Consider the following 25,720-nt stretch of genomic DNA (forward strand, 5'->3'; position numbering starts at 1 on the left):
TTCCTTACTTGGGAAAAAAGCAGCTGAGAAATCCTGGGGAATAAGAAATTTCCTTTCAGCACCTACTACTTTGCATCCTTCTGCCCCTGTTCCCCTCCCCTCTTCCAACCAAAGACTCATTATTCCTTCTTTTCCTGCTGAAAAGCCACTGATTAAATGACCTACAGCACATCTGGACTACATTAGGACATTATTTGATTAAGGCATTCATCACTTGCTCTTTCCGCAAGTGGAGAATTAAGATAATGGTGCGGGAAAATGGTGCTAACTGGCTATTCCAGCTCAAACATCTCTGCTTGAAAAGTCTGACTGCTCCAGTCCCTCAGTTGTGGGTTAGTTGTTGGTTGTTTTTTTTTTTTCCCTATTTACAGAAACTGAAATAAATATTGGTTAATTCATTTAATGTTGGTGAGATCATTAACACCAAGTAAGCTGTTACATTAAGGGATCAGTATTTCTCAGACAATTTGTTACCTGATACGAAATGCCCACTTGGAGGTATTTTAAACAGCCGTAAAAAGGCTCCCCATTAAACTGGAGGCAGCGCCTTGCATTTCTGTACAAACAGAAGTTTGACACATTCTGGTTGAGTCACTTTAGGGGAGAGGGAGAGCAGACAGAAATGGCTTAACCAGATCTGCTCAGAAGGGTATTGTTTACTAGCCCATCACACAAGCAGTAACTCATTTTTCAGTATGTGAAATGACTGCATGAGACTTCAGCTGTGGAGTGTACGTACATAAAAACCAAAGCACAGGCTAGAATGAAAGATCATGTTGTCATGGCTTTCAGATACTTTACCCTAAAATATCCTTCCTCACTTCTCGGGAGCTCAAGAATGTGCTATCCTGGTGGATGCACAGAGGCTATAAACTAATTATCACAACAGCGTGCATCAAACGCTACAGAAACTAGGAATGCTGTTGCTGCTAAATGTGTCTGTTCTCAGTACCAGGCTTAATTTCCTTCAGTTCTAAACAACTAAGAGATGAGCAGACACACTTAAAGCCCCTTTATCAACTGAGATTTGCTTTACAGTGTCAGGAAGGATAACATGCTCAACTAGTGGGAAGCATAAACCTCTACAACAAGCATTCAGCCAAAACACTTTGCAAGTGCTGCCTAAAGAATCTAGCAAATGAACATATGAGTGGTCTTCCTAGTTATCACATACACAGGATATACAAAACAACCTTTTTTCCCTAGAACCAATATTCTCCTGTATTACACCTAAGTAGAAAGTTGCGAATTTCAGAAAGCTCTGATGACTGTTTACAGTGAACAGACCAGCCACAGAGCCTTGAATTCCACAGCCATTACAAGGAAAAACAGTATTGCAAGTACTATTCCCGCTATTGAATGATGAAGGCTCAATGAAGATACAAGTCACAGGTCAGAAATCATTGCTTACCCATTCTCTCTCTGTTCCTGTAAACTCTGAGGCAAAGCCAAAAAATGTCGTTTTCCAGAACAGCCTTCACTTTTTTTGGCTCGTTAAGTCAAATTCCTTCCCCGGCGCCTTACAAGACTGTGATGTCACAGGCTGAGGGAGGGCTGGTTTAAAAAAGAGGCAGCCTACAGACTCAGCCCATTCACACAAAGAGGCTGTTTTAAAAGCAAAATGCCAGCGCACGCTACTCAAAAAGTGCATGACATCACCTAACCTGTAACCGAGCCACTTTAGAGATCGCTTCAAAATCATCACGTTGGAAACAGCCCCAAAGACCTGTTTTCAGACAGCATAAGCAGGGTTTACAGTTGTCGGGTTTTTTTTTTTCTGGGGGGGGGGGGGAAAGGAGGTTGGTGTGGGGGACAATGGGGAGGCAAAACCCAACAACACAGCATGTGGTTGTCTTTGCAGGAAAAAGGAGCAATTACACGAAGGGCCGCTGTGAAAGACACAAGCTCCAAGCAGTAATTAGCAGTAATGTTTACCTACTCGGAAACAAGAAGAGGATTGACTATATTCTTTCCACAGGAGAAGCTTACAAGTTAACTGATGTGCTTAGGGCGCCTTCGGCTTCACAAGACTCAGGTCAGGGCAGTGATGTCCAGCCTGTAGGAAACTTGTCAGCCACATGGAAAAGAACTGAAGACAGGGAATGTATAAAAATATAAAATAAAATTGGAAGGGAGGGTGACTGGGAAAAAAAAGCACAATGTTTTCTACAACACAGTCCTTGTTCACTACTGCTGCCTGTGGGCTACTGACATTTGAGTACCCCTGGATTAGGTTTCCTGGTGACTCAATAGTTAAAGCTAAAAACATGAGCTATGATGAACAGGCATCCCAGGCAAAGGCAGTCTGAACTTTGGGTTAAAATAGCTTGAATTCACCTTACACATGTTGCTATGGATGACATAGCTTAAGAACTGGAATAGCGTATTTTACTCCCCTGAAGAACTACATAAAATATTCATTTGCCTTCTCACTACTTCTGCGGCACAGCAAAGGGAAGGCACAGCCATCCTCTACTAGCAATGATGAAAAGAACAGCAATGATGTAAAAGAACATGCATTTTTGACATGACAGCCCTTGAAGGCACTGGTGCTTGACCACCTGTCTGAGCCATGTTAAATAAGGCAAGTCAAGCCTCTTCAGTTTTAAAATGGTTAGGTAAGAATCTCCTTGTCACCTATAGAATGATTCTATGAAAACAGAATGGAAATAAGGTTCTCACAGGAAAAAAAGACAAGACACTTAACATCCTTGTCCTAAAATAAGAGTGGCTTTGGTGAGCCTGAAGTGACAGGAAATGATGTGTGCTTTCATACACCACCTCTCATACTGCCCAGATATTATAATACACAGTTATAACCTTACCCATATTAGCCTCTTTTTTTTTTTTTTTTTTTGACACTTGCATCATCCAAGAATTCTACACTATGATGAGGGATAAATACCTCATATATAAATAAAATTCTGTATTAAAGTGCATGGATTTAAAACGCAATTTCTACAGCTCCTTATTGACTAAATATGAAATTCAAGTAACTCTGCTTAATCTGTGGTCTCTGAAGGAGCAGAAAGTCACAAGTTATTTATCTTACATACTCTCCCTGCCACCTTCTAAACCCACATGCCCTGGAGGTCACTGAGGGCCTAATCTACATGGGGTTTGAACACTCCCAGTGATTATGAAAGCTAGAGTGATACTGATCTTACAATCTGAGAAAAAAGGACCATTTCAAAGTGATTTACAGGTTTCAGGCCTCTAATCTTCCCAATATGCAACACAAATGCACATTAAAACCAATGATTCTGGATTTTTCCACTAGATATTTGTATATGAAAAGCTGGTGTGAGACAAGCAACCTGATCCTCAGGTCTGCAGCCAATTTTGTCTCTCAAAATAGTAGGTCATATGCAGTTTTTTATGCTGAATGGACACAAGACTGCTCTGTCCCCGCCAGGAGGCCACCTGTAGAGGCAGATGAGATGTGTAAGCAAGGGCTCAAGCAGTCAAGGAAAAAGATGTAGGTGACACTATGCTCTCTGTAAGAGCCTCATGACTTTGGGAGGCTTAACTCAAAACAGCCCTCCTGCGAACCTGCAAGATACACACGGTCTATGCTATGAGCATTTCTGGGAGAAGCTATCTCAGATTTTAGCTGCTGGTTTCGACTTGCAGTTATGGCTAAACAAAGTGGGGGTTACAAATTCTTTAAAAATGTGGTAGAAACAGAGATTTGCTGTATTATACCTCCTGATTAAGCAGTCACAATACTATAGCGGTCTTGTAAACTCAAGCCATTTCAGCTACTGCAGGACACAGATGCTTCCCCCTCAGCCCAAAGACATTCCCATGCTGGAGATAACTGCACTACTTGAGCTATGGGGTTATCGTTACAATCTGTTGCAAAAAGCCAATTCTATTCTTGAAACATGTGCTTAAAGAAGAAAGAAAAGGAGGTGCTCCTCTTTATGGAAAGCGTACGCAAGCTCAGGGTAAACCAAATAAATCCTCTTACGCATCCCCTTCCGGTTCAGAGAATAAGCACCCTGCCCGTCTGACCAGATACACAGACAGATAGATAGACAAGTGTATTTGTCTTGAGATATATATATGTATATATATGTTTGTCTTGACTTTATCTGTCAGACTAGCACCATAAATTCACAACATGCAATAGCAGAAGGAAAAACATATACCAGAAGTATTCCCTTACTTTGTTCTGTACCAACAGTCTTTTCATGGCACATACCTCATTAGGGAAAGTGTTATCTCTCTCCTCTATATCACAGCAAAGTTTCCTACTCACAAAGGAAGATCTTATGGGACCACAGTCACCACTTCAGTTCATTATCTTCAAACTATATTACCTCCACAGGTGTTTGTCTGGGACTGTAAAACGAAAAGGGCTCCACAAGGCTGGCTGCTGGAAGCAAAACTGGTGCTTAAGCATGCAACAGCTAAAGCTTAATAAACATTTTAAGGATCTCCTTCAATTTTTAATATCTTCTCTATAAATCTACATTATCAAGCCAGAAATAAATAAATAAATAAATAAATAAATAAATAAATAAATAAATAAATAAATAAGGATGTCATGTACAAAGGACTGAAGTAAAATGACAAAGACAGAAAAATACAGAAAGGCTTTTAATGCCAGCCCTGTCACTGTCTGGTGCAGTGGTGGCTTGAATTTGAGTGAATTGCTCCATTCTTCAGCTTTCCCTCCAGGTTAAACATTTCTGCCTTCTCTGTGTAGCCCCACACAGTGAGAGGAGATGCAGGGAGCAGAGGTGAGAAGAGGGGAGGTATGTGTGCTACCATCATCTATCTGTGCTGATGGTCAGGTCACATCTGCTCACAAGCCAATTCTCAATTTTCGTCAGAGAGGGCTCATAGAAGCCAGAGAAGCCAATCTGACAGAATTCTTTCTCACAACAAATAATTAAAAAAGAAACAAAAAAACCACCCCAACAGTTTTCTTGGCTATTTCCTCATGTTTAAGTGGCTATTTGATAGCCAGCAATTACAAAGAATTTAATCTGGTGAGCAATCTTAATTGTCCTTCCTCCTCCTTTTGCAGATACCAGACGCTTTAAACCCAAAGGCCACTTCTATTTATTTTATGAGAACAAATTAGCTCTGTCAGTTTAATTTCCCCTGGTGCTGTAACCAGGCCTGCTGTGCTTATAAAGGCAACAGGGATGAGACAGAAATAAAACCAATTTCTCAGAACAGGCTACACGGATAGGTCGCCCACACCTCAAACCCGTCCCTTCCAAAGCAGACCCCCACCTGACTCCCGCCTTTCAGACAAAGTCTGGTCTGCTACCATAGCAGCAGGAGAATAACTGCTCAGCATGAATTACTCAAGAATGGCCACCAAAATATATTCCAAGAGACGACTGTCACATTAAACCTTAACGGGGAGCAGAGGGCTCTTACATTTCACTAGTGCTTTGCATTTTCTGGGGAATTTGCAGTGGGAAGCTGCTGTGCTGCTGTCCACTTTCACGGGGCAAGGGACCAGTGCCAGGCTCTCTTACTGCTTTGCTGTTGGGACTGTGTCTTCTCATGATGGAGAAAGGCTAAAACTTTTCCATAAAGAAAATGCCTCCATGTGATCTTGTACTCACATAAACGTCTACTCACGCTGGCAGCTGGGCTGGGTAATGTTAGTAGGACTCACACCTCAGAAACCTTTAACCCTAGTGAAAACCAAGAGTTTGTGTCAGCTCAACTCAAAGAACACCTCTCTTGATGCTTCTCATATTGAAATTAATTTCCAAGGCAAAATAGGGTCTTCATCCTTCTGATTTCCCTTGCTGAACAGGTTAAACTTCTTAAAAGATGTGCTCACACCTGACTGCTATGAAAACTGGACCTTGGGGGCATTCTCCGTTCAGAAAGAATGCAGCACGTGGCATTGTTACTGCTCCCAATGAAGCAAATATTAAAATACCTTGTCAAAATTGCAAGGGCTGGAGCCATAAATGCCAATTGGCTGAGACTGCAACATTTCATGAAAATATGATGGCTGGAAAAGCAAGTTAGAAAAGTCATACAGCCTCCCACTTACTTGTCATTTTCCACTTACAGTTAGTATTTGGATGTTCACCTCCTTATGTACTCTAGGAAGCAAACAAGGAATCGGAAATGACAAATTACTTAGGTTTGTTGTAAGCCATATATAGGGGGAATACTTCCTCTTCCCTCTTGCATTTTCTCAGCTTTTTCAGTACCTCCCAAAACCACTGGCTTATCTACAGGTTTTTGCTGTGGGTGCTGAGGTGGGCAAAAACAGCATGCTACAACCTGTGCCAGCAGATGCCACCACTGTCAGCCAGTGCGACTCTTGTGGCTATGTACTACCGTCACTTCACAGTAAACTTTTTCCAGCATCCCTCACAGGACAGGTATGGAGCAGATGAGCCCCTTAGTGTTACAGCTGAGGTAACTCAAGCCAGCCTGACCTGCACTTGCAGTAAGAGGAAGCCACTCTGTCCTGCTGCAAGCCATCCTCAGCTGCTTCGTGCTCCCATGTACTAGGTGTGCATGGACACCAAAGGGGTACACCTCAGCAGTCCCCTCTCAGCTGCCTGACACGAACAGTCCTGTGCAGATTTCAAGAAGCTTCCTCTAGACCAATTTTAATTATTGTTAGGCTCTGAGATGACCTGTAAGCACAGGAGAGACATGGACCTGTTGGAGAGGGTGCAGAGAAGGACTACAGAAACGATCAGAGGGCTGGAGCACCTCTCCTGTGAGGGAAGGCTGTGAGAGTTGGGCTTATTCACCCTGAAGAAGAGAAGATTCTGGGGAGACCTTATTGTTGCCTTTCAGTACATAAAATGGGCATATAAAAAAGATGAGGACAGACTTTTTAGCAGGTGCTGTTGCAACAGGACAAGGGGTGATGGTTTTAAACTGAAAGGAGATTCAGGCTGGACATAAGGGAAAGACTCTTCACAATGAGGGTGGTAAAATACTGGCACATGTTGCCCAATGAGGGGTGGATGTGCCATCCCTGGGGACATTCACGGCCAGGCTGGATGTGGTTCTTGGGAGTCAGATCTAGTTGAAGATGTCCCTGCTAATGGCAGGGGAGTTGGACTACATGACCTTTGAAGGTCCTTTCCAACCCAAACTGTTCTATAATTCTATGATCCTACATGCTGAGGGTGTTTTTCAGGCAAACACAAAAGACAAGGTGAAAAGTCCACTCCACAACCACCCAAGTGGTTAAAAACAAACCATTTGTTGTGGTAGCAAGGAACCTTGCACAATGTTTGTTTTGATTTGTTTAGATAAGGTGGCTGGAAACAAAGATCCCTGGGAATTTTGAAATCACTAACAGAAAAATGTTTGTTTTAAACAGAGCAGAATGTTTAGGTTACTCTCAGTCTTGTGAGTGAAGAGTTATGCCTGTTAATTTCCATTCATTCAGCCTACATCTCAGCGTCTTAACTCTGGTGCCATCTTTAAGAGTTACATATCCAGCACAGGCAAAACAGAGAGTTCAGGGTTATGGGGATCAGGATTTCTTCAGTGGAGTCAAATCTTTCCCTATGTTTATAGAAAACCAACTGAATTTTGAGGGAGGCAGAAGTCTGAAGTCAGAGAGAAAAGCTTTAAGGCTATCTGCAGTTTAGCTGGGGTTTCAGAAGAAAGCCTCCTATTGCCTTCTGTTGACTATGTTAAATAAACCAGACTTACAGTAAGTTCTTCTAAGCATAACACAAGAATGTACGGGGTTCTTGCAGGGTTGCCATAGATCTGAATAGGCACAGTACTTTAGCTAAACATAAGTAGAGAAAATTAGAAAGGAGAAATCTTAGAAGTCAGGAAACAAAAGAACACTCGGTTGCAACAACAGCACCCACCGCTATTTGCCATTTACCTGAAGGAGACCAGTAAGGAGCACAGGGCAACTTATCAACATAAACTGAATATCACCAGCCTATTACAAACCAAGAAGAGATATTACAAAATGTCAAACAGCCCCAAGCTTAAAAAAGAAGTGTATATTTCAAGTTGCATTTAATGCTTCTTTTGCTGTACTTACTCAGGTGTCATTTCTTCCATGCTTAATATGGATTGGCAAATGTCAGAACATACCCATTTTGTTCTATTATAACTGATTAATTTTATTAATAGGGTAGCTGTTTTTCTTAATATGGTAGCTCTGTTTATTAAACAACAGTAGCAGCAACAGAATTGCATTATGGTATGCAAAAGACCATCCAGACTGCTTTTCCCTGACTTCCTCCCTCCCACCCCAAACCCTTAGTCCCCTGACCCTCAATATCACCCAGCACCAACAGAGTTGGGTGTTCAGAAGCAAGATGATGCTTGAATGGCCAACTGACATTAAGTCTCTTCTGTCACAGCAGCAACTTCTGAGGCTAAACTTCACAAGAGACCAGAATTCCAAGAACTGCGTTTTCCTTGAAAAGCAATACAATAGATTAGGAGGTACAGGCAGGCTATTCTTTGTCTAAAACCCCAGCTTCAGTTCATTGCACTAAAACCTTTTAGAAACCCATAATCTTCCTTTCCTATAATTCCATAAAGGCATGGGAAAAGCAAATACAAGTAAGAATGTCTGCTGATTACAGTTTAAAATTTTTACATGCATCCAAGACCAATAGAAGATAATGCCATCCGGCAAGACTCCAGGCATACAGACAAAGATGAGCACAGTGCTGCCTATCAAATGGGCAAGGGCATACGAGGAAACGTTATGGTATCTTTAATTACAAAAGAAACATGAACACACATTTCCTTGTTGTAGTGATTTTCTAGCATTTAGAGGCAACTGTTCAATATTTCCAGTAGTGTCTTACCAATAAGCTTGTGCTGAGGCACTGTCTTATCTTCCTAGTCATTTCTTTTAATCCTCCCTGCTATAAAATAAACTTCACTGATTTGATGGCAGTGTGCAGAAAGATATAGATGTGATTGCAATACAACATCCTACATAAATTCAGCATTAAAGCTCAGTTCATTACTCAATTAATTCATCAGTGCAATTTATCAATTTCTCGCCAAGCGGGTGAAACTGTGATGAAACAAATTCTGGGGCTACCAGATCCCTCTGAAATTTCACTGCCTTCGAAGACACAAGATTGAAGCAAAGAGCTGAACAGCAAAAACCAGGAATGATCTTACCAACAGTAAATGCACTGAAACAAGCACCATGTTCCACTATAAGCACACTCCTCCTGATGCAATAATATTTTCTTATTTAAAAAAATGCTGGGTTGGAAATATCTGAACTGCCTTTCACACTTTGGAGAGGGGGGTGAGGAGGAATGCTGAAAGAGCTTTTCCATATTGGGGCATTAAAAAACACACAAGGAGAAAGAATTCCAAGCAGTACAACTTGTCCTAGGACAAGGCAGACGCTCAGCATTCACATAATTAGGAGAAAAGGCTAAGCACCCTGAAAGTCAACACATGTGCATAGTAGGTTTGCACATACTTAACCTTGAAGTGTGTATGAGGCTATGAAGCTCTCATAACTTTTAACAGAAAAATCAATTTAAACAGAAGATGTACAACAGAAAAATCTTACTAGAGAGAGGGTTACATATACTGTCTATTTGTGTGTTGATTAATTAATAGAATACACAGGAGAGCCTATTTTTTATTGTGTAAGGGCATTACAACATGATTTCTTGATGACATGATTTTTATTTTTTTGAAATTATTCTCTTGCAAATGTATTCATTCTCATTTAAGGACTAATGGCAAGAGCTCTCTGTAAGCCTCTACTCTTGAGTGAAGTCCTGAGAGCTTTTGGGACTGTTACTGACACCCTATTGGACTGTGCTGCCATAATTGTCAGTTTTTTTCCACTAGAGATTCCACACAGACAGCATGAATTAGGCCGTGGATACAGAAATTACTATATATACAACCACTGGTTGACAGTTTAGTAGCCTGGGAATTAGCTGGGACAACTGTTTATGTCCCTTTCCTTTTCTACTTTTCTTTTGTAACAGGATTGGTTTTCATTTGCACTGCATCTTGTCTACATTTCTTTGACAAGATAAAAAGACACTGCAGTGGTTGCAAACACACTTGAAAACACATTATAAAAACACAGTGTTCACTTTGGAGCTCTTCCTGTATTGCTAATCCTCATTATCACTATTTGCAAGATCTTGCAAATGCAGTCTACATGACTAGAAGCAACAGATGAGAAGAAATATCGTGTCTCCCAAAGCCTACCAGCCAAGTGCTCCACCACATCTGTGTGGGGCACAAGCACTAGGAGCACTGCTGTAAACTACATGTTCAAGCCACATTTATAAATGAAGATATTCACCACTGAGAGAAGACTTGCCAACTGTGCGCCAGACCCTGTGACAACAGGCTGTGACATGACTCACTCCCACCATTTCTGTCACTTAGAAGGAACTGTCTCTCCAGCAGCGGTGAGCACCACAGTGGCTTCATGGCAGGGGGTCTGGCAGAGACCTTTTCTGCTCCATCACAATTAAGAGAGAAATGGGAGCTGTCGCCTCTTGGAGATTGGAGAATTGGCAATGATGATTATCCATGTAAACTCATATGTCCAAAACGTCTTTGGAGTTTTTCCCCAGAATGTTTTCTCTTCCTTCTAATGGTCTTTGGTTTTCCTCAAGCCTTCTCTTCAGTGTCAGCTGTCCCTCTTCCTCCTCTGGCTTCCTCTCTCCATCATCTGCTCACATCTTGGTAAAAGAGGTCATGCTAAGTGCATCACGCCACATTCCTTCCATGTAGCATCTTGTAATAGTGAGACCCTGCGGTCTGAGCCCATTCATTTTGCCTCTGCCCAAGCTGACTTCTACTGAAGTTTTGTGTATGGATCTCACTCTGAACACAGCACTGAAACAGAGCTCATCAACCGCCCGGCAGACCTCCTGCTTGGCATTTTCAAGTCCTCAGCTACAATCTGGGGTAACTATCAGCCTCTGAACAAATGTACTGTCTCACACTCTAGGCAAACATAGGCACTGACACATTTGTTTTTAGTTCCCTCCTCCTATTACAACAGCAACAATAAAATCAACTCATAACGATTTCTTGAGCTCAGTTCAGCTCTTCAGCAAATTAAAACTCTAACAATAGCAAGGACACAGAGTTTTGGAAAGCAATAGCAAATGTTGTACTAGCCTGTGCTCCCGTCTGCAGCTGTCTTCAGCAGCAGTGAAAAGCTCTCTCTAGCAGCAACATGCCAGAGGGTCAGAGAGATCATACCTCCGTGGAGAAGGAGCTCATCCCTTCCTCTTCCTGGCATTTTCATATAGATGAACAGAGAGTGAGCTGCTCCCACTGAGATATCAATATAAAACCACTGTGGGGCCAGAGGATGACTTCATGCTGAGCTTCATCTCTTGCATCCATGCATATGCCAATATATGCTACCTCATGGCAAATTCTAGGTTTGGGAAAGGTTGTCCAGCTTGCAATGTCTTCCCAACCTGTATTCCTGTATGACTAATGTGACAGTCTGCACAGAGGCAGCTGAAAAACATGGGATAGCACTGCAATTTTGTGTATTAAAGGATGCAGTCTGGAAAGTGTAGGCAGGATAAGAAACCCATAAAGTCCATCTATACTTCTTTTACTGTTACAGGGATGATGGACAGAACAACACCCCGCGTATCTCTATTCCCACCATACAAAGACCTAAAACCACACTGTAGGCACCCAGGTGCTTCACAATGTGACAGGAAATAATTTCTATTTTATAAAATTATCTAAATTGGTATTTTTTTAAAATGCCTTCCTTTCCTAGGAGACCACCCTCTTAGTGCATTTTACCAAGTGTGTGGAGGTTCAGTAAACCAGCCAGCAAACTGGGACAACCTACAAATCCGGAATGCCTGAAAGAGCAGTAAGTATAAGCAACATGTCAAATGTTTGGCGCATGGTAAGGAGCCAAACTCATGAGTTAGATACATGGGCATTAATGCCTTAGGTATGAGACTGCACATGGAGCGCTATAAAGGCTCTGAGATGTCTCCCCTCCATTTTACCTGGCAGCTGCTGGTGAACGGCTCTGTACCAGCACGTCCTCTCCCTCCAGTGCAGGAAGTCCTTTCCTGTAACAGGGTGAACTGGGCCAAAATATCACCACAAAATTGTAACACAGTTCAGGGGGAGAGGCGGAGCAGCTTCAAACTCAGGTAGGAAGGGCTAGGTTACCATCCTGTGAATTACTTGTGGAGCATCACATCCACGGGGGGAAACACATAGGTCATGCTTCTGTTCTTAATGACTCTAGCACAAAACACAGGCAAAATTTACCCATTTTGAAGCCTCCTCCCACCTTTTGCACACAGACAGCCATAAGGAAGGCAAGGATGGTTGCCAGCAAAATGCAGGGTAGGCCTTGTGAGAAATTTCTGCCATCCTCTGTCCATCAGAGGAAACCTAACTGCCTATGCTGGCATCAGTCCTTTTTAGGGTTTTACATCGATTCTTCTTCATTCCATAAATGAACAGATACCCATGGAAAAGGGCAACAGCGTAACTGTTGAGAACTGCGTGGAGTGTCTGGCACTGTCTGCCTTCTAGGGTCACAATTTTCGACCAAGTATTACTTTCATTTTTCATTGCCACTTTTCTGACTGACCAGTTGGTAAACACGGGTTTAGCTTTCAGGAAAGGGTTAATGCCTAGGCTTCTTTTGCATTAACAGTTACTATGAAAGTACTGGAACTGTAATCACTATTAGGCTGAAAGCCTGAGGCCTGGACTACAGATTGTCATGTTTACCCAGTTCTTGTCTGAACAGGATTCTGTAGTCATGCAGCAGATTTAGGATAAACCTTGGCTGTTTACTTTCTCAGGAGCAGCTGCAGGGCCAGGGGAAGGGGCTGGGGCTGTGGCAGCTGCCAGCTGAAGTAGCCACAAGTGCCTGTGGCATCCCATTCAAAACTCCTTCCTGTTGCCCAAATTCCTTTCCCCTGCTACAGGCTCCTAAAACACACTTAAGCACCTGCCTAACTTTATTGCCCCAGGTGGCTTCTCTGGTTTTGATGCAGGAGTTTAGGAACTCTGGATGCTGGGAAAAATCTCAAGCTGATTTTCACGCAATAAAAACAATGCAGCACAATCCCTCCCCCCCTTGCATTTGACATGTTAGTGTTGGTGGTTTCCCTTTCTGACTGACAGCCTAACAAGAACTTGATTATTTAAAAAGAACTTTTATGAAGAGGATAAAAATGTGTTTTATTTTTCTTTTTATGCACTTTGAAACTCAATGACAGAGAGCAGATCTTGTGCACTCTTAAGTGCTGAACATCATTTGTCAAAACTGACACATTCAAAATAAAGCAATGACCTAAATTAGTTATAACTGTAAAAATAAATACAACAGTCAATCTCAGAACTCAATTTGCATCCTTTAGGATGACATAGAGCTGGCAGTCCTCATCATGTGAGATCTGTGAGCTATAAATAAACTTAGCTTAAAAAAACCCAAACATTTTTTACATGCGGGATGTAAAGCATTATAAAAAATAACACCAGAACAAAACATGTCTCATTTTTAAGGAAGAAACGAGCCAGTAAAGCAGACCTCCAAAAACCAGGGAAATCTCTCATCTACAAGTGCAACTATCCAACCACGTCTCCAATTCATCTCATTCAGTTTAGTAAGAGAAGAAACCAGGCCACCAGAAGTTTACAGACTAATGCAATTATAGGGTGGCTCAATAAGCACTGATTTGTCTGTTATCTGTGACATGTAAGATAAAGCTATGCTAACAGGTTTCTTTTTCCTTTCACAAAGCTGAATGGACACCAATCAATCAGAATGATGTTTTTTCATGGAGGGAAGTAGCAGCCTGTTGCTGGCAAATATACAAATGACTGTTTCTTACAGCTATTTTTAAGATCCATTAACTAACTGAATAATTGGATTTACCTATAAATAACAAATGCATTTTCATCAGGTAGTGTTTAACATTTCTTACATCACAGGTGAAAAAAAAAATCCTCTTAGTAGGTCTAGTATTAAAAGGCAAATAAAATTAAACCTATAATCATAGCACCACTTCAAAATCACCTTGAACTTTCAACAGTTCTGTGAATACAAAGATACAAATGTACCATTAAGAAGTCAGTCACCGAAAAAGAAAAAAAGCCACTTGAAGAAAACCAAGTTGTTTTGCAGTCTGCAAGTGGGATGAACGTGGGAATCAGCCTCTCTTCTGGAATGGTGAGCAGCAGCCTGCACATGGACAACAGCGAAGAGCTGGACCAGCTCCAGCTGTATTGAAAACAGAGCTCATTGTTTTTTGGAACCACAAACACTACGGACCAGGCCCTTAAAACAAAAATGCTGGAACCCTACTGCTTAAAGTTAAACTCCCATATTCAGTTATTGACATCTTACAAAGTGGTTTCTGGGGCTGATACATCTAGATGTTACTGATGTGTATGCATTCAGATTTAAATGCTGAATTTTGTGTGTTCAACTTTGCAAGTCTGGGATAAAGCCCCATGAAGGGGAAAAACAAAATATACACCAAAAGGCCAATGTGATCACTAACATAACCTGTAATGCTTGACAATCTCGGATTCTGAAAGGAAAATTGTGCAGTGCTATTTAGTTTTCTTCACAATCTCTATAGGAAAGTTACCCAGACTACTCCAAAAGTTTGCTGACAGCTCAATGTAAACCACCCACAACCACAGTCACAGAATCACAGAATCCCAAGGGTTGGAAGGGACCTCAAAAGATCATCTAGTCCAACCCCCCTGCAAGAGCAGGGTAACCTACAGTACATCACACAGGAACTTGTCCAGGCGGGCCTTGAATATCTCCAGTGTAGGAGACTCCACAACCCCCCTGGGCAACCTGTTCCAGTGCTCTGTCACTCTTACAGTAAAGAAGTTCTTCCTGATGTTAACGTGGAACTTCCTATGCTCCAGTTTACACCCATTGCCCCTTGTCCTATCACTGGATATCACTGAAAAAAGCCTAGCTCCATCATCCTGACACCTACCCTTTACATATTTGTAAACACTGATGAGGTCACCCCTCAGTCTCCTCTTCTCCAAGCTAAAGAGACCCAGCTCCCTCAGCCTCTCCTCATAAGGGAGATGTTCCACTCCCTTAATCATCTTTGTGGCTCTGCGCTGGACTCCTTCAAGCAATTCCCTGTCCTTCTTGAACAGAGGGGCCCAGAACTGGACGCAATATTCCAGATGCGGCCTCACCAAGTCAGTCCAAGGGCTGACATTTCTCCAAACCAAGAACAATCATTATTCACCTTGTTGACTAGCAGGGAAAGTACCCCCTACTTGCAAAAGGATAATTCAACTTGGCCTAGGTGGGACCTGGGTGGAACTTCCGGGTTGCTCTGTCAGGGCATAGAAAGAGTGTGTTACTCTTCCACGCAGAAATGGTTTTCATAGAACCCCGATACTCTGCTCAGTGGGTACCATCTTGCTTGGCTACATCTTCCAAGTTCTGACCCTGTACAGACATGCATAAGCTGATAACTTCCAGACACACCTGGACAGGACATCACTGAGTAAGTTAGCTAAGCAGAATTTACTCGACAGTACTATATACCTTCAATTAAGGAACTGTGAACATCTCAGCAACTAAGTAACAACCTGGCTAATGTGCTTATTTATCAGTGCATTAGCACTGACATCTCTTACTAATTAGCATGGTCTCAAATTCGTCAAGAAAAAAAAAGATAGTTTTCTGAGGTGATGCGACAGCCAGTTATAACAGAAATACTGCTGAAACCTGCAGAGTAGTTAAGGGAATGTCTTCAGGTTCACCCAGACTCACACCTGCATGTTGTATCTTGTCACCGCTCTGGTTTGTACACAAAAACCTCGTAACTGTGTTTGGCAGAAGTACAACTCTAGGCTGGTAACAAAGGCTGGAGGCCACGTGGTTGGCTGGGTTCACCTCTAAACCTGCCTGTTCTGCGGCAAGGAATGCATATGACTGCCAACAGTCCTCACCTGACACAAGGGATGAGGATGCAAGTCTCTGACGTCAACATACATTTTGATTTTGCAGTGGAAGCAGTAATGTAAATACAGCCCCAAACTATGCCAAAACTGCAAAAAGAACTCTAACAAAGACACTTCACCTTGGTCATTTCATCAGGAAATCTGATTAATGCTCAGAAGCGCTAGGCACAGGCCAGATGTGGACCTCAGTGTAACACACACTAACCCAGTTTTAACACAGCAATAACAACCTGGTCACACCTCCAGCCAGAGCTAAATAAATGTGGAGACATGAAGATAGGGTGCTATATTGGGTGACGACAACAAGGTGAAAGTAGTATGGAAGAAAAGAGGAGCTCATGCGCATACCATTGACATTACTATTCCTAGTTACAGGTGTGTGTTGGCATCACAACGGTGAGACTTGAAGGAAGATACTGAGAAGGCTTTTTACATGGTTAGACAGACTGTAATTAAAGCCATAAATCAGAACTTCTTCCAAGCCCACAGGTTATGCGAGGGAAAAAAGCAATCACTCAACAGTCTTCAGACAAAGCCAGCTCCTCAGAAGAGAATGGAGCACAAGACATTTCTGTCTGCAACAGTCAACAGTCTTCAGACAAAGCCAGCCTCTCAGTGGAGAAAGGAGCACAAGACATTTCTGTCTGCATTGCAGAGTATTCAGGGAGACCAAGAGTAAAATAATGTGTATCTTCTAACAGGAAGCTTTTAGCAGTATAATTAATGAAGGGAACAATTTAATACAGGCTGTGATGAATGCTCCCTTGCAGGACATGTGGAATCAAAACTGGATGTTTTTCTAAAAGATAAGCTCTAATCGAAACAGAAGTCAATTTAGGGCAATTCAGTGGTCTATGTCACAATGCCAGTAATAACGTGATCACAGTTGACTCTTTAAACTTTATAACCCAAGAACATAATGAGTCACAAATACCAACAGTACTGTTCCTTCCTCCAATGAAGTGTCTGGTGATATGGTGTCTGGATATGGGTGGGTTATAATTAATGATGCATTTTACTGTGACTTTGCTCAATAACTTTTTTCCCTGATGATTGCCATGGCTTGGAAAAGTTCTTCCAGGAATTATGATAAAAAATTGACTTCAGCCAAAGCTCCATTTTTTGTCCTTAAATCCAGGTATGCTTTTGCAGTACAAAATGAGATCTTTTAATAGGAACTGACGTCAATTTTTAATTATTTAGAATTTATACTGCAATGTCCCAGAATAAATTATGAGCACATCATCATAATCTGGTTCTTATTACTGCCAGAAAATGGCAGTGAAGGCATAAAGCAGCATGCTTAAACATATAGTTACAACTATCTTGAGAATGCGCCCTGAAAGTCTTTCTTGCTGAATGAGGACAGTGAACACAGTGGTCAGCTCAAAACTGATTAAGGCACCTCTATTGGCCAGCTTCTTGTTATCAGTTAGAAACCCATAATTTCTTCTTTCCCCCAATTAATCATTACTCCCTTTCTTCTGCCTTCTCCAGTCTCTTTACACCAAGGACCCTGGGACCTCTTTGTCATAAAAGGCCTTCCTATCTATATCTTCTGTTCTCGGATGGATAGGTCTGTTTACCCCTCATTTTCTGCTTCCTTTGTTTTCAGTTCCTCCATTTTGCCATCATTTTTAGGGTCTGCTGCCACCATTATTTCCTTTCTGCGTCAATGGCAGACAAGTGACAGGATTCCTACATGCAGGGTATTAAGATTTAAATCCTAAATCCAGGCTGATTCATCAGCTGAGATGAATGTGTGATTATTTTGCAACATGACAGGCTTCTTTTTTTTTTTTTTTTTAAGGTTCATAGTAAGTTCTGTGGATGTTTGGAGCTCACGTTTTTTGGCTTCTAGTGTCTTGATTTTTCTTGGTTTGAAATTGCTGGCCTACTCAAGGACAGCCAGCTCAATATCGCACACTTCAGTCTTGGATCTTAACCTCTTCTATTCAGTTAATTATCTTTCATTTAACATATACTTGCTTGTATTCTTCCTTTTCAATCCTATTAAAAATCTTACCTTAAAATTCTAATTCTTACGAGGTTTGAGTTCCAAGATATAGAAAGTACAATAAACGAGTAGCTGCGTAACAAATAGCATTTGTAATTTTCAACAGAAAACTGAAAGTATCTTCTGCTGAACATGCTGCCTAGAAACACCACCACAAAATCCTTAAAGGCAGTCATTCAAATGCTGTAACAAAGGGCAGTGAGTGCTTCTAAACCTTGGGCAGACCTGTGTCATGTGGGGTCAACATTAAAAGGCTAGAGACTAAAGGAAAATGGAAGCTTAAGAGGACTCGGTGCACTTTTGAAAGGCAGAATTATGGGCATCACACAGCAGCAGAAACAACAAGCTAGAAGTGGTTTAAGTGCAGTTTGCAGCAGAGTGACTACCAATAGCAAAGATAAAATGGCCCATGTTACTATAATAACATGCACAAAGGGACTGCTGGCACTTGATGGTACTAAACCTCCCTAATCACATAGCAATAAAAATAATTCTATTTGCTCAGACATCATTACTAAAGTCCCAGAAAGCCAAGAAATGCCATTTAAAAGCACAGAAATGTAGCTATATAGTCCCTTATATTTTCCTCATGCCTTTTAAGCCCTCAGAGGAGAGTCTGACATTTTTTCAAGTTTCTTCTGCAACAAGAAAAAGCAAGAAACTTTAATTATTTTTAAAGCAAGCTGAAATTCTTCTACGCTTCTTCAATTACATGAACTAAAAGTTTCAGAGAAATGCTAAATAGTCCAACACTCACAAGCAAAAAGCCTGGCAGTACAGAGAGGACAGAGCCACTTATATGCAACCAAATACCACCCAGCCACACTGGGCATTCATTGTCCTTCTGTTTACTTTGTAGGACACTGAGGTGCTTTGCTAGGACCTTGCATTTTTAGAAGATGACTGGCAATACCTGATCTAAATCTATGTATAGTCACCTTCTGCTACCACATAAAGTGTAAGTCAGCTCTTCCTAAGATGTTTTTGTATTTCCTTGTTATCAAAACAAAGTACCAGTCTGATAGCACCACTCCAGCTGTAGGACCAGGTGATTATTTTTCACTGTGCAGGGCTGCTCATTCACCTGGGAACGCAGGCTGTTATAAGCGCTGGAGAGTTATGTTAGGTACCACTCTTGAGAGTCTCCTTCCTGAAAAATGCCAGAAAATTTTATCAGCTCTGTACTCTGAAGAGAACAAAGCCATGAATTAATTCAATCTGAATCGATGAAGACATAATGAGAACAGTTTTGGTTAGATATGAAAATTTACTTGCTTTCAGTGCCAGAGTTAATAGGTGGTAGTTGGAATCTTGGAACCATCAGCTAGAAACAGATTATTCACATGTAATAACCTCAATATTTCTTCCAAATCTGTCATTTACCACATCACCTAGTAAAGTACTGAAATCTAGAGATGCTAGAACAGACAGTGTAAGTATAAAGGAACACCACCACCTGGCCAAGCAAAATGCACCCCAACGAAAATAAAGATTCAAATCTACCTTTACTGGTAAGACCTTTTCATTTTTTATCTATCTTAAATTCAAAACGATTTAGTGCAAACATACAGCACTCAACAGTTCAGTAAAATTCAGAATGCCAAACCTCACAGTGCAACTGCAGAACCCTAATGATTTACATACAGTCATTATTTGTTTCTTGTAAGGCTTATGATGTCCTTTAGTCACACACCTAGAAAGGCTGTGCCTCTGCTTTAGGGAATTTATGTTCCTGCAGTTCCTCCTTACTTCCTAAGGGGTAAGCACAAATTGCAGCTTTTTAAATGAGCAGCATTCATTAAATCAAATTACTAGTAATGTTGCACTGCCCGAATGTGCCTCTAATGTCTTAGAACAGTTTTGCTATGTACGAAGAGACTAGAGGTGGACCTGCCTTTTCACTAATCTTACCTGCGTTAAGTCCAAAGCCCCTAGCAATAATGTTTTGGCAAAACTTCTACACTTTCGATATCACTATAAATAGTACCTTCAAGCACCATCACATTATCTTCTTACACCCCGCACTGCACCAGTTCAAACCACAGAGAGTTTTGCCACTGACTTCAGCAGGAGCAGGCTATAAGCCTGAATGCTGACCACAGCTTTCATGCAAGTCAAAGGTGAGCTGGACTGTCTTCCAGGTATGAAATGCTAAGTGGTGATTTTGGATGGACCATAGGCTTACCTAAGACTAGTGATGAATACAGCACCAGTACTCCAGAGTGATGAGGGGTGTACCCTCATCAGCTAATTAATATGATTTGATAATTATTAATGTACAACAGTGGCTGCACAGGCAAAAGGTAATGTGAAATTTATCAGTGGCTTGACTAAATTAGCTTATTGCAATACAGACATGCAAATAACTTACAGAAACAAATATTTATGTTAAACTGAATTGCTTGTTTTCAGTATGTACAAGGCAGAAATGTAAACCAGGGGCTATGGACAGCTTCCACATGATTGCCATACTTGAGTTTTCGAAGTGTCCTAGCACTACCCAGAGAAAATTCTTTCACACCTTCTGAGCACAGCTGTAACACCTCCCAGCTCGATACTACAGAGTTGTCCATGCAGGCAGAATGAACACATGGCACACGGACAGCAGGCTACAATGTCATAACCCGGCATAGGTGTAGCAGGCATGACTTCATCATCCATATGGGGGTGCAGCATCACTTATTATAGGGAAGCCGTATCTGCCTGGTTTTGAGTAAGCAATAAAGGCAAGAAAGCTGAAGTCACCACTTAATTCAATGAAGTGGCCATCTGCCCAGTGGATTTCAGTTAGAACAGAGATACATATTCCTGTTTGAGCTGGTATCACTGCCACAAGGATTGTATTGGAAGGACGGTAAAGTTATTAATTCTTTTAGCTTTTCTGACAGAAAGTGGGCACTTGATTTCATCTGATGTGAGTGTTCCCCACGCACCCTATTTAATTTTTGGCTTAGGCAATACCCTGAATTGAAGCCCAGAGACTGAACCGCAAGCCAATGCTGGCATTCTGCTTTCTGACACCTTAATGCATTTGGATCCAAACATACAAAATTTATTATCATCGCTTTAGTACTTGAACAGCTCTGCAAAATTCAACGAAGAATGCCATGCTTTCAGGGATTCACCAGAGGGCCGAATTTTCTTTTCGTCTACAACTTCTGGTAACATACTGGGTGTCACAGATACGCTGTAACTTATGACTACAGAGCAGTCTGTGTCAAAGTGGTACAGAAAAGCACTTCACCGACTTCGTGAATATCTTTTTTTCTTGATTAAGACACTTGGGGGAAGGAAAGAAGGGAGATGCTTCTGCAAAAATGCAGTATTTGTAAAAGCCAGTACCATGTATAATGTGGATATATATTTATCCAGAAATAAGGTTTTATAATACAGTTGTTATAGTTAAAAAAACCCTAAAACCTCTGTTGAAAGAGATCTTACAACCATTCCAGAGACCCCATGGCAGAAGGGGGGACTTTGCACAGGTACCAGACCTTTGGAAATCCTGGTGCCACCCTTTTGACAGCACCTCCATCCCAAAGAAGATTACATGATGACTGATAAGTGATCTGTACAATCTGTACAGTTTGGATCCCTTAAGATAAAAGGATTAGAAAGGGAATAATCGAAGTGGACTTAGCAACAACGTGAACTATCCTTGTACAGAAAACAAGCTCTATATGCACACCTTGATTATTCCATTTCCAAGCATGCAACTTATAGAGACTGATAAATAAGATCAGTCTTCAAAAATCATAAAAGCTAGGGAGACTCAATCCTTGCAGATTGTAAAAACAAAGTGATACAAATAGCATTTTAATTTTGATTTGCAACTTTGGGGGAGGCAGAAAGAGGTAAATCAGGGGGATAGTATTTAGGAACCATACTTTTCAGTATTTCTTTGCGACTTTGGAGGCTAGAAATTTAAAAAAATTAAAGGTATTTCTGGCACCTGGAATTTTTTGAAAGAAAAACCACCCCAGATATTTCAAGAGTTGTGATAAAATCAGGAGAGTTGAGGAAACGTAATAGGTATTTTTGAATTGCAAAGTAACTCTTTCATATTAAATGCCATCAGAGACCAGTAGACTGCTTTCATGAAAACGAATACTGCAAGAATAAGTCTACAAATACTTACACAATACAAATATACAAAAAGAATACTTCAAGAATAAGTATACAAATAATGACAGGCCAAGCTGATTTAAATTTACAGTCTTCAGGTGTCAGTCTTGCCCGTACTTGTTCTACTGCTACAGTTAAATGTACTTTCGTGAGTCTTCAAGGCTAATGGTCTTGAAGAAAATCTAATTTAGAAGACAACTCACAGGTATTAAGCAACTAAAGGGACTCAGGATCAGAAGATCTGTATTTCATTCCCCTATCTGCTGCTGACTTGCTGCATGACCTTGAATAAAACACTCACCTCATCCAGGTTGCAGCCTTATCTTCACATGCATTTCCTAACTCTGCTATGAGATTTAATTAATTTGTGCCTATAAACATTTCAAAAGCCTAGGCATAGACAGGTCTGCGGAAATTAACATTATTAACAATGTTTCCTTACATACAGAGGCACACAGTGGCCTGTGTTTGCTGTATGAATATAAATGCAGAGACACATAAATATACATAACATGTTTTCAAGTAACTACTTCTGACTTGTTTCTTCAAGTAACAGCAACATGGAAATACACAACGAAGGAATAAACACTGCACATCCCTACAGATACTTCATTTTCTGTGTAGGTAGCTCTGATGATGCCTCCCCTTTACAGCACATCCTTAAGAATACAAGTTATACTTGTTCAACAGTATTATGAAAATAAATTGTTCTTACCCTCAGCCTCTGTTCCATGGACAAGCAGAGGACCTGCCAGGGTGCTGTGTACCTGAACATGTTTGGCCCCTTCTGTAGGCAGACTAAATAGTAAAAGGCACGCAAGTCTCTCAAGTCTCCCGGTTGCTTTTCATCTGAGGGATGCTTAAATTGAGAGAAATCCTTTAGCTTTACTCTTCAAGGGCCCTGTGAGCAGACTAAGACAGCGTCACAACCATTCCACTTGCACCCTGAGGAACTGAATAACTAATTCAATAAGAGGCTTTTTTACTTGGGAAGAGCTTAGCTCAAACTCAATTAGCATAAATAGGATGATAACCTTTGAACCTCCCACTCCTCTCAGAGGAGCTGATGGTGGCCAGCACGCCGTGCCAGGGTTGCTCCCTCCCTCCCTGCAAATCTCGAGTTTGTTTGTATTTCCACTGCTTGCATTTGACTCTGCTTCGCAAGTCCAGGAGCAGTTATCCGAGACCATCTGTAGCTTTGCGTTTATAATTTTTGCTATTACCTTTTAGCCTCGCTGAAAGGAAATCCCTTTTTCTCCTGTCAGAAGGGATTCCCCTTCCCTCTCCCTGGATCCTGACCCCTACTTGGCATTTGGCATGATTCTGATGAACAAATTCACAGGGAAGCTGCTATAAACACTCTCACAATAAAACCACTAAATGAAATTATCAACCAAAATGAGACTGAAAGGTTTTCTCCAAAATACACTGAAGTGAGTTCTTTACCATATTGGAAATATAAGCTGCAGCCTTTTTTGTGGTCAAGTTTTCCTTAATGGATTGTTTTTCAGTCAGAGACCAAGACACGGTCTCCAAGAGCTGAAACTGGTAAAAGAGCAAAGCTCTGTTATTTTCTACACTTGTTATTTCAGTAATGAACTCTAAATGATAATTTTGTACCCTACTGCTGCTCAGAAAATGGTGCGCTGTATGCCCACCATCGTCGTCTTTGCTTTTCTTATATGACAGTTGTTTATACTCACAAACCACCACTGATGCGAATCCAGCCACACAGATCAAGTAACTAGCTTATCCCAGCCTTTTTTCTTCTTTTTGTTCCTTTGATACAGGAAGAAGAAGTAATTTTTAGATTTATATTGACTCAAATCTGTCTCAGTGATCCTCAACTTGCACTGCTGCAATCCCACGCAAATTAATTACTGGGATGGAGAAAGAACTGTGCAAAACTCTTCTCTACAGCTACTTCTAGAAGAGAGCTGAGGCAGTGCTCCCTCATCAGCTCAGTGCACTGAGGACAGCTGTAATGCAGTTCTGCAAGTCCTGCTGCAGCACTAATACCAACAGAAGCGCTCTCACACACTTGGTGGTTTTGTGGAAAAAAAACAAAACAAACCAAAACCTAGACAAGTATTAAAGCACTGATTTCATCAAATACTTGGCCAACAACAAACACACACCTGAGCTCTGGCTCAACTAAGAAGTTTGTTACTATACCTATTCTAGTTGCACACACGCAATTAATACAAACGTGGTGCCAATTCAAAAAATAAAAAGTGCTGGTCTGTTTAAAACTATCACAATTACACACTACATACACCACTTAGCAGTGGCTTTAATGACGTTTATACAACCTTGATACATATACGTAAATGTATAAACACACACATAAATACACAATACATAAAGCCTTGGCTTCTGTTCAGCATTCTGAGGTAGCTTTGCTCAATAACCAGTCATGGGAACAAATCTTTTCTTTTCTCTCTCTCTGAATTTTGAATTTCTCTTGCTTTGACACTTCTGAAGTCAATTTTGGAAGCAGCAAATTAGTTCTGTTATTTCCTCAGTAACTGAAAGTGATTTACAACAGAACAAACCCATTGCTAGTATTTTACCAGTTTGTTTTCGTAACAACCAGAAGACCAAGTGACAAGTCCTGTTCCTCAGTAACAATCTGGACATGACTCTTAACATGGATTACAGGAGGACTTAGGTTACAAAAACGCAAAATAGATGAAACGCCTTCTGCTGAAGTAAAACTGAGTTACTTCAGTATGGCCAAGGGTAGACATGCAGATTTTGTGAGAAACAGCCATTCCACACATTCTTCGAACAAACACCCTTTGGAAACAACTGCCATGGAATGGAAACAAGCCTGTCCACATGAATCTCCCATCTTGTAACCTCTTAACATCTTCCTTTTTTTTGTTAAAGGTTGTGTGCTTTACTCATTGTCTACATAATGAAGTTACAGGATTTAATTCTGAAGGTAAATGTGAATACAGATACAGAACTCATCAACCTAAGTACTAAGATATGATTCTGCAAACTCAACAGTCAAAATGTCTGCAAAACACCAAAAAACTAGGAGATCCCAAGGAAAATCCTAATGACAAAATGTTTCTGCCTAATATAGAATATTAAACAAGCTTTTTAGGAAGAAGACTTCTGATCTTTGATTCTCCTGAGTGCTCTTGAATAGCTCAGACATTACTAGCCAAAATTACTGATATACCAGCCATATTTAGGACAGTTAATTAACCGTGAACAACACACTAAAGATGCTTTTACATCTGCCACAAGAAGTATTAATACAGGTAAACAGTTAAAAACCCATAATCTGAACTTCTGTGACCTTGCACCCATAAAATTATAATCTGCTTATTTTCTGTAAAAATTGGTAATTTTTTTTTCCCCTCTTTCATTTTGGGCTTTCCACCCTCTCTTTATAATTAAATAACCAGGACTACTGAAAGAGCTTCCTTCCATAGTTGATTTTAAATGAGAGATCACAGAGCTGCTGAAGCCAGAACTAACATAAACAATCCCATACCAAGATCCAAAAGTTAGTTTGGTTGTTGACTTGTCTTCAGGGAGAAACAGCGAACAAACAGATACACTAAAGGGAAACCATAAACTGATACGAATGTGCCATCCAAGTGAGGT

General features: G+C 40.9%; 1 protein-coding gene across 3 annotated transcripts in view; it reads right to left on the reverse strand.

Annotated features, from left to right (window-relative positions):
- PALM2AKAP2 (PALM2 and AKAP2 fusion) overlaps positions 1-25,720 on the reverse strand; it is a 267,010-nt gene that overhangs the window by 35,423 nt on the left and 205,867 nt on the right. Inside the window, exon 1 of one of the 3 annotated variants that reach the window (XM_065664053.1) lies at positions 22,812-22,927. The exons of the other annotated variants lie outside the window; for them this stretch is intronic. Within the exon in view, the coding sequence (XP_065520125.1) occupies positions 22,812-22,871 (60 nt within the window). The 5' untranslated portion in view covers positions 22,872-22,927. Of the gene's footprint in view, positions 1-22,811; positions 22,928-25,720 lie in introns of those variants that run through there. 3 annotated transcript variants of the gene reach the window in all.

Source organism: Lathamus discolor, chromosome Z (genome assembly GCF_037157495.1).
Source record: "Lathamus discolor isolate bLatDis1 chromosome Z, bLatDis1.hap1, whole genome shotgun sequence".
In the NCBI taxonomy this organism is placed as follows: Eukaryota; Metazoa; Chordata; class Aves; order Psittaciformes; family Psittacidae; genus Lathamus; species Lathamus discolor.